The sequence below is a fragment of the Suricata suricatta genome, chromosome 13 (genome assembly GCF_006229205.1).
Source record: "Suricata suricatta isolate VVHF042 chromosome 13, meerkat_22Aug2017_6uvM2_HiC, whole genome shotgun sequence".
Lineage (NCBI taxonomy): Eukaryota > Metazoa > Chordata > Mammalia > Carnivora > Herpestidae > Suricata > Suricata suricatta.
In genome coordinates this window covers 72,832,145-72,844,324 of record NC_043712.1, presented here as the reverse complement: position 1 = coordinate 72,844,324, position 12,180 = coordinate 72,832,145, and the positions used below count along the sequence as shown (strand labels likewise).

At 36.2% G+C, this 12,180-nt stretch overlaps 1 protein-coding gene across 1 annotated transcript in view; it reads left to right on the top strand.

The window, feature by feature from the left end:
* The window catches only part of VPS13A (vacuolar protein sorting 13 homolog A), a 223,031-nt gene that overhangs the window by 20,594 nt on the left and 190,257 nt on the right, over positions 1 to 12,180 (top strand). Inside the window, exons 3-7 of the mRNA XM_029919678.1 lie at positions 3,371 to 3,449; positions 7,358 to 7,467; positions 8,118 to 8,177; positions 10,076 to 10,135; positions 10,342 to 10,422. Coding sequence (XP_029775538.1) covers positions 3,371 to 3,449; positions 7,358 to 7,467; positions 8,118 to 8,177; positions 10,076 to 10,135; positions 10,342 to 10,422 — 390 coding nt within the window. The remainder of the gene's footprint in view (positions 1 to 3,370; positions 3,450 to 7,357; positions 7,468 to 8,117; positions 8,178 to 10,075; positions 10,136 to 10,341; positions 10,423 to 12,180) is intronic.

The following is a 12,180-nucleotide window of genomic DNA, read 5'->3' as shown; positions in this document are numbered from 1 at the left end:
TAGTGCAATTGCTGGGTCGTAGGGTAGTTCTACTTTTAATTTTTGGAGGGACCTCCACACTGTTTTCCAGAGTGGCTGTCCCAGTTTGCATTCCCACCAGGAGTGCAAAAGCGATCCTCTTTTTCCACACCCTCGCCAACATCTGTTTTCTTATTTTTTACATGTTTATTTTTGAAAGAGCACATGAGCTGAGGCGGGGCAGAGAGAGAGGGAGACAGAGGATCTGAAGCAGGTTCTGCACTGAGCTCTCTGAGGGATCCCATCTTCTGTATTTGATTTTTAACGTTATTCTAGTGTGGTCAGAGATGGTACTTTGCATGATAACTGTATTTTTAAATCTAGTGAGACTTGTGTCCTAATATGCGTTCTGTCCTGGAAAATGTCTTAGGTGTACCTGAGAAGAATGTATGTGCTGCTCTTGTAGTTAGAGAGTTACATGTGTTAGATGAGTGTTCTATTTAGTTGGTTTATTGCATTAAGTTTTCTTTTACCTTACTTACCTTCTGTCTTGTTGTTTTCTCCATTATTGTCAGTTGTGTATTGCATCTCCAAGTATGATAGAGCCATCAGTTCTCCCTTCAGTTCTGCCAGTTTTTGTTTAATCTATTTTTCTGGTTTGTCATTAGCTGCTGAATTGTTGTTGTAAATCTTTTTGTCGTATTGAACATTTAATTCCTATATAATGTCCTTTACTATTTCTTGAAACCTTCCATAATTTATAGTTTGTCTGATAATGTCATAATTACTCCTGCTCTTTTGGTTAATATTTGTATGAAGTATCTTTTTTTATTTTTCCACTTTCTCAATCTATTTGTGTCTTTGGATTTGTAGTGAGTCTCTCACTTGATCTTAGCCAAAAGGCCGAGAAGCGATATAGTGAGTCTCTCATAATTAGCATGTGGTTAGATTTTGTGTGTTTAAGTTTTTATTGAAATTCCAGTTAGTTTAACATACAGTGTAGTATTAGTTTCAAGTGTACAATGTAGTGATTGAACACTTCCATATAAGATCTGGTTTTCATCACAAGTCCCACTCCTTAATCCCCATCACCTATTTAGTCCATCTCCCAACCCACCTCCCCTCTGTTTTCTAGTTAAGAGTCTGTTTTTTGGTTTGTGTCTGTCTCTTTCCCCCTTCTCTTTGCTTGTTTCTTCAATTCCACATATGAGTGGAATCATAGGGTATTTGTCTTTCTCTGACTTATTTCACTCAGCATTACATTTTCTAACTTTATCCACATCTCATTGCAGCCAGTAAGATTTCCTTTTCTTACGTCTGAATACTCCATTGTGTGATACACACACACACTCACACACACACACACACACACACACACACACATATACACACGTGTGTGTGTGTGTGTGTGTGTGTGTGTGTATATCTCACATCTTCTTGATCTGTTCATCAGTTGAACCCTTGAGCTGTTTCCGTAATTTGGCTATATTATAGATAATACTGCTGTAAACATTGGGGTGCATGTATCCCTTTGAATTCGTATTTTTTGTATTAGGGCACATGTAGTAGTGCAATTGCTGGATTTTAGTGTAGTTCCATTTTTAGCTGTTTAAGAAACCAACTTCTTTGATAGCAGCTGTAGCAACTTACTTTCTACATATATTTTCTGAGGCAAGGAAAACAAGCAAAAATAAACTGGCATTTTATCAAAATAAAAAACTTCTGCACAGCAAAGGCAATAATCAACAAAACTAAAAGGCAGCTTATGGAATGGGAGATATTTGCAAATGACCTACTCAACAAAGGGTTAGTATCTAAATAGACTTATAAAACTCTATACTTAAAAAACAATCTGATTAAAAATGGGCAGGAGACATGAATAAACATTTTTCCAAAGAAGACATACAGATGACCAACATATACATGAAAACTTGCTCAACATCACTCATCATCAAGGAAATACAAATCCAACTATGATTAGGTATCATCTCACACCTTGTCAGAATTTTTTTAATTTATAGTTTATTGTCAAGTTGGTTTCCATATAACACCCAGTGCTCTTCCCCACAAGTGCCCTCCATGAGCATCACCCTCCTTCCCCATTCTTCCTCCCCCTTCAGCCCTCAGTTTGTTTTCAGTATTCAAGAGTCTCTCATGCTTTGCCTCCCTCCCTCTCCCTAACTCTTTTCTCCCCTTTCCCTCCCCTTGGTCTTCTGTTAACTTTCTCCTGTTAGACTTATGAGTGACAACATATGGTATCTGTCCTTCTCTGCCTGACTTATTTCACTTAGCATGACTCCCTTGAGGTACATCCACATTGCTATGAATGGCCATATTTCATTCTTTCTCATTGCCATGTAGTATTCCATTGTATAGATAAACCACATCTTCTTGATCCATTCATCAGTGATGGACATTTAGACTCTTTCCATGACTTGGCTGTTGTTGACAGTGCTGCTGTGAACATTGGGGTACATGTGCCCCTATGCATCAGCACTTCTGTATCACTTAGGAAAATCCCTAACAGTGCTATTGCTGGGTCATAGGGGAATTCTATTGTTAATTTTTTTAGGAACCTCCACACTGTTTTCTGAAGGGCTGCACCAGTTTACATTCCCACCAACAGTGTAGGAGGGTGTCCATTTCTCTACATCCTTGCCAGCATCTATAGTCTCTTGATTTGTTCATTTGAGCCACCCTGACCGGTGTGAGGTCATATCTCAGTATGGTTTTGATTTGTATTTCCCTGATGGTGAGTGATGCAGGGCATCATTTCATGTGTCTGTTGGCCATCTGGATGTCCTCTTTGGAGAAGTGTCTCTGCATGTCTTCTGCCCATTTCTTCACTGGATTATTTGTTTTTTGGGTGTGGAGTTTGGTGAGTTCCTTGTACATTTTGGATATGAGCCCTTTATCTAGTATGTCATTTGCAACTATCTTTTCCCATTCTGTTGGTTGGCTATTAGTTTTCTTGACTGTTTCCTTTGCAGTGTAGAAGCTTTTTATATTGATGAGGTCCTGATAGTTCATTTTTGCTCTTGATTCCCTTGCCTTTGGGGATGTGTTGAGTAGGAAATTGCTGTGGTTGAGGTCCAGGAGGCTGTTTCCTTCTTTCTTCTCTAGGGTTTTGATGGTTTCCTGTCTCACATTCAGGTCCTTCAGCCATTTTGAGTTAATTTTTGTGTATGGTGTAAGAAAGTGGTCTAGTTTCATTCTTCTGCATCTTTCTGTCCAGTTTTCCCACCACCACATGTTGAGTGGCCTAGTCTTTAATGTTTTGTTCACAAATGGGGATAAGAGAGTAATGAAGGGGGTCAAAAATAAAAAATGCCCTGAATGTCACTTCTGCTGGAGAGGGAGGGGCTTGCAACAGTGGAGAAAAGTGCAGTGACCACACCTTCTCTGTGATCAGGAGCAGCAACCAGCCATTAGAGCCCAAATCTCCAGGTATTTGGAGGATGGGTCCTTTCTTCCCACCTTGACTCCTGCAGGTTGAGTGTAGGCCGCTTCAGGAATGTGGGAAAGCATGAGCAGCCTACAGCCATAGGCCTGAGAATGGGGGTGGGGTGACCTGCTGCGGTGCTAAGAGCTGAAATGGATGTGAATGAAGTGCAGTTTGCCTGACTTCTTCCTCTGCTGGTTGCAAGCTGCAAGCCTTCAGTAGATTCCGGAGTTCCCAAATGTTTACCTTAGGCGCGTGTTGCCAGTTGAGTTGTTATCTAGCTAGGAAGATAGATTCTTGGTGTTTTCTACTTTGCCATTTTCCTCTTCTCTTATCCTTTCTCTGCTAAATCTCCTAGGCTTTTGTCTTTTAAAAATTATTTTCATCTTCTCAAAATAATACATATACATAGATTTAAAAGTTAATAAGTAATATTCGTACCCAGAATTAAAAATGCTATCTCCTGGCTTAGCCCCTAAGCCTACTCCATATATATCCACTTTTTCTTTTTAATATTTTTATTTACTTTTGAGGGAGTGTGAGTGGGGGAGGGGCAGAGAGAGAGAGGGTGACAGAGGACCCCAAGTGGGCTGTGTGCTGACAGCAGTGAGCCTGATGTCGGGCTTGAACTCACCAAGTGTGAGATCATGACCTGAGCCGAAGTGAGATGCTCAACCGACTGAGTCACTCAGGCACCCCGGCTTTTAAGTTTTAAAATGTTTTGTGTTTATTTCAATGTTATGTAAGATGATTATACCTCTATTACTTGATTTCTTATGTTTATACTCATATGTGTAGAGAGTCTTCTTTTTATGGACACTAAGGTCGATCCATTTTTCTGTCTTTACAGTATAATTGCATGTTGGTTAAATCAATATTTGTTTATATTATTAAGGCTATATATAAATATTTGCTACTGAGCCAAATAATGTATATGCTCTGATTACATCTGTTTTGTGTTGCAACTTTATTATTTGCTTGGCAATAGGTGGATGTAGGTGTGATTGTTTATTTTATAGTAGTTTTTCCTAATGTGTCTGATTTCTCTACGGTGGATCTTCCTGTGTCTGTAAGTCCATGGTTTTAGAGTCTGCAGTCTGTTGCGTGTATCCTCTTCAGGAGAAATGCTCTGACAAGGATGGGAAAAGGATAGTTGTTTGGCTGTGTGGACTAGGGGAGGGAGGGTACCTGGAAGTCTAGCCACTGATTACACCAGACTTAAGCCAGTCCTTGTAGTGTCCTTTTATCCTGCCATTTATGTTTTCTCAGGACTCCAGTTTCTGAATCTCCCCAGGATTCTGGTTTTTAACTTATCTTTATTATTGGCATCTCCATCTATATATAGGCATTTAGATGAATTTCTTCCTCTCTGCTAAGTAGGTTAAGGCCATCTGCATTCTAGCTTCTAAACTTCTTAAGGTATATCTTACCTATTTTTTTCCCCTATACTCTTTTCTTTTGGCCTTGGGTTTTTATCCGTTTTTTCCCCTTCTGCATCAGTGAGGTTTTACTGAGAAGTAGAAAAATAGATAAAAGTCCACATGTTTAATCAGAAGTTCTTATATTTACATAGGTCTAAAATTAGAAATGTTTATGCTTAGAATTCATTAGTGAAAGGTTATTGTTATCAGGTAGAAGAACTTTAATCTCTTTTGCATGATACATAAAAGCTCATATGATTTGAATCCTCTCAACATCTTTAACCTCATTACTGACCTTATCCCTTTTTCTTCTATTCTTTGTTCTAAACATACTGACCTATTTATAGTTTACTGACTGTATCAATTTCTCTGTGAATGTGTCTCATTTTTTAATGTCTCTATCCAATATATAATTGTGAGTTATCAGCATTGGAATGATCGGTGAGGGTATAAGGTGTGGATGAGATTCCCTGAAGCAGTAGGATAGGAGGAGAAAAGCAGTCCTAGAATGAGCCTTAAGGAAATGTAACATTTAATGATGGTGTAAAAGAGGAACAAAGGAAAAAAAAAAATCAAAGAGTGATGAGGGGGCACCTGGATGGTTCAGTTGGTTGAGTAACTTGGCTCAGGTCATGATTTCACGGTTCATGAGTTCAAGCCCCACATTGGGTTCTCTGCTGTGAGTGCAGAACCCTCTTTGGATTTTCTGTCTTCCTCTCTCTTTCTCTCTCAAAAAAAAAAAAAAACATTAAAAAAATAGTTTAGAAAAGAGTGATAAATAGAAAAAAATTTGGAGATTATGACTTCATGGGAAAAGTGTGTTTTAGGAAGCAAAGAATGTATCAGATCCAACCAAGTATTAGGTAAATTAAAGAAAGAATCATTTGTGTCATGCATGTCATGGGTTACTGAATGATGACTTCGGAGAATGAACTTCTGTTTCTTCTAAAGTTGGAGACGAGGTCATCTAAGAGTAAAGAGAGAGCAATGGAAGGAGTGTTTAGACCTTTGAGGAAAATCAGAAGGAATTAATTTAGTTATTCCACAGCATGTGAACAGGTTGAGTGGAGAAATGGAGTAAAGTTGCTGTTTGGGTGAAGCTGGTGATATTTAATTTACAGTAATTACAATCCTGTTGTGATTTTTCTCCTCCTGTGCTTAACTGACAAGGCTAAGCATGTTTATATGAAAAGTAGAAAGTTGGTTTTATTCAGGGTTGGAGCTTTATTGACAGGAAAATGAGAGGGGAAAAGGAATAAAAGAGTTGAAAATATTGGTGAAATAAGACATTATGGAATCTGTGCTGGTTAAGGGATTCAGAAGGAACTACTGGGTAGGGAAAGAAAGATTTAAGCTTTTAATTGAATGAATGATTAGGCTTATAGAGCAAAGGGTTTTATTAGGATATGGTGTCATATTCAAAGATTAAACTGCTCTGTCTTCAAAGAGCTTATATTTGGTTTACTTATTAACTCTAAAGTCCTTTTATATTTAAATATATTTACTTACCTGTTATTCACTGACACTTGGATTTGATGTAAATATATCTTCATCAGCTTGTCCTCCTGGGCCAGTTGAGTTAAGGAGTAGTGGGTCATGAGAGGAAGAAGCAGATACTCCATATGTACAGTGGAACAGAACTACCAATAGGAAAAGAGATAGTTTTCATTAACATTTTCAAATGGAAGAAAAATGGACAGTAATTTGTGGTTATCAAATGAATATTAAAAAAGAAATTAGTGGTGTGCTGGGTGGCTCAGTCAGTTAAGTGACTGACTCTTGATTCCAGCTCAGGTCATGATCTCATGGTTCCTGAGTTCAAGCCCTGCGTCAGGCTCTGCAGCTGGCAACGCAGAGCCTGCTTGGGTTGGGTTCTCTTTCTCCCTCCTGCTCACTCTCTCTGCCCCTCCCCTACTTGGACTATCTCTGCCTCTCTCAAAATAATTAAAATAGGAGCTTCAATTCTTCTTTCTATTCCCCTGGAAAGTTTTGAACTGGAGATAGTTAATACCTTTTTTAGAAAATGAAAAAAGTGATGAACTTCCTTCATTCTTCCTTGAAAGAAGAAAGAATCACATATCTTTTTGTTTTGGATTCATCAGGAGGGGAAGCATATTCAACCATTTTATACATCACATCACAGACAATTTTTAATAGTGTCACTAATTTCAAGGGTGATTCTTTGTCGTTGCTGTTTCTGGCTTTTCTATTTTAAGCCAATTAAAATTCTTATCTCATAATCTTCATTGTTTTCCAAGTCTTTATGTACCCAGATATAGTTAACAGAAGTTGTAAAATTTAATGGCAAGAAGTTCTACATAGTTTAGCCAAAAAAGTAGATTTTGAAACTCTGTATATTGGTTGCCTTTGAGTCTTTTGATATGGAAGATTTTGGGAAAGGAGGCTCTTAGTATTCTGTTTACAGAGGCCTATTTTTTTCTTTAACACGGTGCGGTTTATGTCCCTTCCATATATGGATGGGTATTTATAGAATATATTTTCATTCAAGTTAAAAAAGGAATATTTGCTATTGTAGAAAAACAACGGGTGGAGAAACCAGACACTTTCACAGAAAAATTAATTACTCAGATCATAAAAAATCTTCAAGTGAAAATTTCCAACATTCATATTCGTTATGAAGATGATGTAAGTATTTGAATAGGTGAAACTTATTTTTATATTCACGTACGTATGCCATACTGTTCACTGACGCCTGCTGTGCTGTGGCCGGCCACTGGGTGCCGGGAAGTGGAGGCGCACAGGCCTCACGGTCATCTTTCTTCTTTGTAACCGTAGTTCTAATTTGCAGTGTTTAATGCTTTGATTACATTTTGCTAAAATGTCTAAAAATCAGCTACTGAAGAAAAATGCCTTTCTATACTGCAGTCATCTTGGATAGTTGGGCATTATGAATTAACCAGTTACATATTTTTAGAATATTTTTTATTTGCCTCTTGGAAATTATACTGGTCTAGGACTCAGTAGAGGTAGATTTTGATTGTTTCTCAAATAGACCCTGTGTCTCTAAAATGCATAATTGTCTTCTCATAGTACTATTGTCAGGTCAGTTTTTTGATAAATTGGCTTTTTATAAACTGAAACATGCAGATTTATTGTACAACACGAATACATTGATACTTTAAATTTTAATTAGTATTAGGAAAAATACAGGAATAATGATTCTAGAAGGTAATAAAATGTTTTTGAGTGTTTGAAAAACTATTTTCCAGAAAATGAACTTTTTCTATAATTTTGTTTACTAAAATTCTGAGTAAAATTTGCTCTTTTCTCTTTAGATCACAAATCGAGATAATCCACTCTCATTTGGTATTTCCCTTCAAAATCTCAGCATGCAGGTACTTTAAAAAGTAATTTAACCATATTGTGCAGTATAGTTTATCAAGCTATTACTGTTCATGTATGCTAGCCTCAGAAATAGGTGTCTTTGTAGAATTGGTACAGAAAGTGCACAAGGTAGATTGGAATTGGGGGCAGGTAGTTTGGTGTTTCAAAAAATGGTTGATAATCAAATTTAGTTTAAAATATGAAGGCTATTTGCAGAATATATTCGATACTTTTTTCCTTAAAAATCCATTTCTTTCATAAGTACAAAATAAAAGTAATGTCTATTTCAGAAATACTGATAAGTCATGAAAAGCATAAAGAAATCACTTATTTTCTTACCACCATCATTGGTATGGTGGCAAACTTTGTTCCTAATTTTTCAAATTGAGGAATTTTTAAAGTATGGGAGCAAATAGAGGATTATGAAACATTGGCTTGCATCAGTGTTGTAGACAGTTGTGGAATTTGTCATTTGGTTTAAGTTTTAAATACTTTTAAATAATAAGCTGTTATCCTTTTCCCAGAGATAAACATCCTAACATTTTCACCTTTTGTATAGCAATTAAAAATGTGTAACACTGGTAGGTTTTTAAAAGTTTACATAGGTGCTCCGAGTGGCTCAGTAGGTGAGCATCTGACTTCTGCTCAGGTCATGATCTTGTGGTCTGTGAGTTCGAGCCCAATGTCAGACTCTGTGTTGACAGCTCAGAGCCTGGAGCCTGCTTCGAATTCTGTCTCCTCTCTTTACCCATCCTCCACTCAACACTCTGTTTCTGTGTCTCAAAAATAATAAATGTTAAAAAAATTTTTTAAACATTTACAAAATATTTTACATGATTTTTCTATAAATTTTTATTTTCACAGTGTTTTAAATATTGTGTTGCTCCATGTATCTCAATTCAGTTTAATTGCTCTGTAGTATTTCATTATATGCTTTATTTATGCCCATTAAGTTTTTGGGTAAAATTTCTTCTTAAAACACGGACCTACTACCAGCAAAATAAATAAGAGCCAGATGAAAAGTTATTCAAAAAGTTTGGGTGGAGTAAACTGTCAAATGCTGCTGTTGGTTTGAAAAATAAGGATGGAGAATTACATTGGCTGTCCCTTTGGGAGACCTTGGAAACTGGTCCCCTAATGCAGACCCACTCAGTTAGAAACTCAGATGGGGGCCCAGCAATCTAGGGTTTAGAAAGCCCTCCAGGTGATTTTGATGTACACTAACGTCTAAAAACCAATGATGTCATCTTTCAGTTCTCTACCAAAAAATGAAAACCATCTATGTAGAATAAGCATCTAAACACTTTATTGCCCTGAGGAGCTTCTCATTGCTATTAGAATAAAGTTTAATAAACAGATTATTAATATTACTATGTTATATTATATATTATAAATAATACTATATAATAATAACATTTAATCTAGTTTAATCTGATCCCTGGTAACATTGGTTTCACCTCTTTTGTTTGTTTGCTTTATGTTCTCTCGGCACACTGGGCTTCTTCAGTTCCCTGAACATGTCACATACTTGCATGTTTTCCTGTTCTGAATCATATTCCCTGCTAACCTTAAAATCAGTAATTTCTATCCATATGTCATGTATTAGTCATCACTTTCTCCGTTACCCCCTGAGTTTGAGGCTCCTACATTATTCTGAGAACTTGCATTTAACCTCTATGGTGGCACTTACCTGTTTGTAATTGCTTGTTTACTTGTTAGTTTACTTGTTTACTTTTTTAGTCCGCAGTGAGCTCTTTGAAAACAGACTTCATTGCAGTTAATATTCTTTCACTGAGTGTTTCAAAGGACATTTTCATGGGAAATTGGTCAAGGGCATGTTGATAACAGTATCACTCTGCCATTTCATATGTTATGGCCCTTTGACTTTTGTTTTTCTTTTAATTTTCAGACAACTGATCAATTCTGGGTTCCATGTTTACATGATGAAACTGAGAAACTCTTCCGTAAGGTAAAATAAATATTCTGTCAATCCATAGACTTGATAAAAGACTTTCAGAAAGGCAGATTGTAATATATAGATAAGGATTTAGGTGAGTTGTGTTTACTTGCTTAACTTGATTATATGATTCAGTTATTTGAGACTTCTTAAAATAGCATATGTTTAAAGATCCTTTGAAGAAAATGAGATGTGTAATAAACTTGATTTATTTTCAGTTGATCCGATTGGATAACCTTTTTGCCTATTGGAATGTGAAGTCTCCGTTGTTTTACCTTAAGGATTATAATGAATCATTGGTAAGTAAGTAAATCTTTAGGGATGTGTATATACACTTTAGCTAGTACATTTTGCATATTCTTTTATTCATTGTCATTAACATACTTTAGTTTGTAATTTTTTTTCCCTAGGCAAAATCCATTAGCATTTACAGAAATATGTGAATATATATGTGCCTATACACAAACATGTATAAGTTCACACACTATTTTTATGTATAATTGACAATTATACTTACATATATAAATATACATGTTATATATATAATTTTGCGTGTGCACTGTAATGGTTCAGCATTTGTACATAATATGAAATGACCACAGTAAGACCTCGATTACTATACATAGTTAATCTCAGAACTTTTTCTTTTGATAAGTACTGTTAAGATTTACTCTCTTTAAAATATGCAATATTTAAAATATGCAATATGAGGGACGCCTGGGTGCCTCAGTTTGTTGAACATCCGACTTTTGATTTTGGCCTAGGTCATGATCTCCCAGTTTGTGGGATCGAGCCCTGTGTTGGAGAGCCTACTTGGGATTCTTTCTCTCCCTCTCTCTCTGTCCATTTCCACTATTGTTTGCTTGCTACCTCAAAATAAATGAACTTTAAGAAAATGTACAATATGGTATTATTAACTATAATTACCATGTTGTACATTACATACTTCCCTGTAACTGACTTCTTTTATAACTAGACATTCTTACCTTTTGACTTTGTTTACACATTTTGCCTATTTCCTACTCTACCTCTGACAACCAGCAATTAGTTCTCTGTACCTACAAGTATGAGCTTGGCTCCTTCCTACCTTCCTTCCTATTTCACATATAAGATCATAGGGTGTATGTCTGTCTGACTTATTTCACTTAGCATAAAGCCCTCAAGGTTCATCCATGTAGCAGATGGCAAGATTTCCTTTTTAATGGCTGAATAATATATCGCTGTGTATTTATATGTATTTTCCTTATTCATTCATCTATCAATAGACATGTAGGTTATTTCCATATCTTGGCTATTATAATTAAGGCTGCAGTGAACATGGAGGTGCATATATCTTTTCTAGCTCATGTTTTTCTTTTCTTTGGATAAATATTCAGAATAGGAATTGCAGGATCATATGGTAGTTCTCCTTTTATTTTTTGAAGACTCTCCATACTGCTTTTTATAGGGGTTGCATCAGTTTATATTTCTACCCACAGTGTGTAAGAGTTCACTTTTCTCCACATCCTTGTCAACACATGTTATTTCTTGTTTTTTTATAATAACCTTTTTAGGGTACCTGGGTAGCGCCGTTGGTTAAGCATCTGACTCTTCATCTCAACATTGTGAGTTCAAGCTCTGTGTTGGACTCCATGCTGGGCTTGGAGCCTACTTTAGAAAAAAGATAGTAACCATTATAACAAGTATTAGTTGTTGATTTGCATTCCCCTGATGATTAGTGCTGTTGAGTCTTTTTCATGTACCTGTTGTATGTACCATCTGTATGTTCTGAAAAAGTCTTTTCAGTTCCTCTGCCCATTTTTAAATTGGATTAGTTTTCTGAAATTGGGTTATAGGAGTTCTTTATATATTTTGAATATTGATCCCTCATCTGATAAATGATTTGCACATATTTTCTCCTATTCAGGAGGTTGCCTGTTCTTTATGTTGATGGCTTCCTTTGCTGTGCAAAATCTTTTTAGTTTGATGTAGTTCCACTTGTTTATTTTTTCTTTTGTTGACTTTTGATGTCAGATTCAAAATGTTATTGCCAAGACCAATGTCAGGGCACTTTGTCT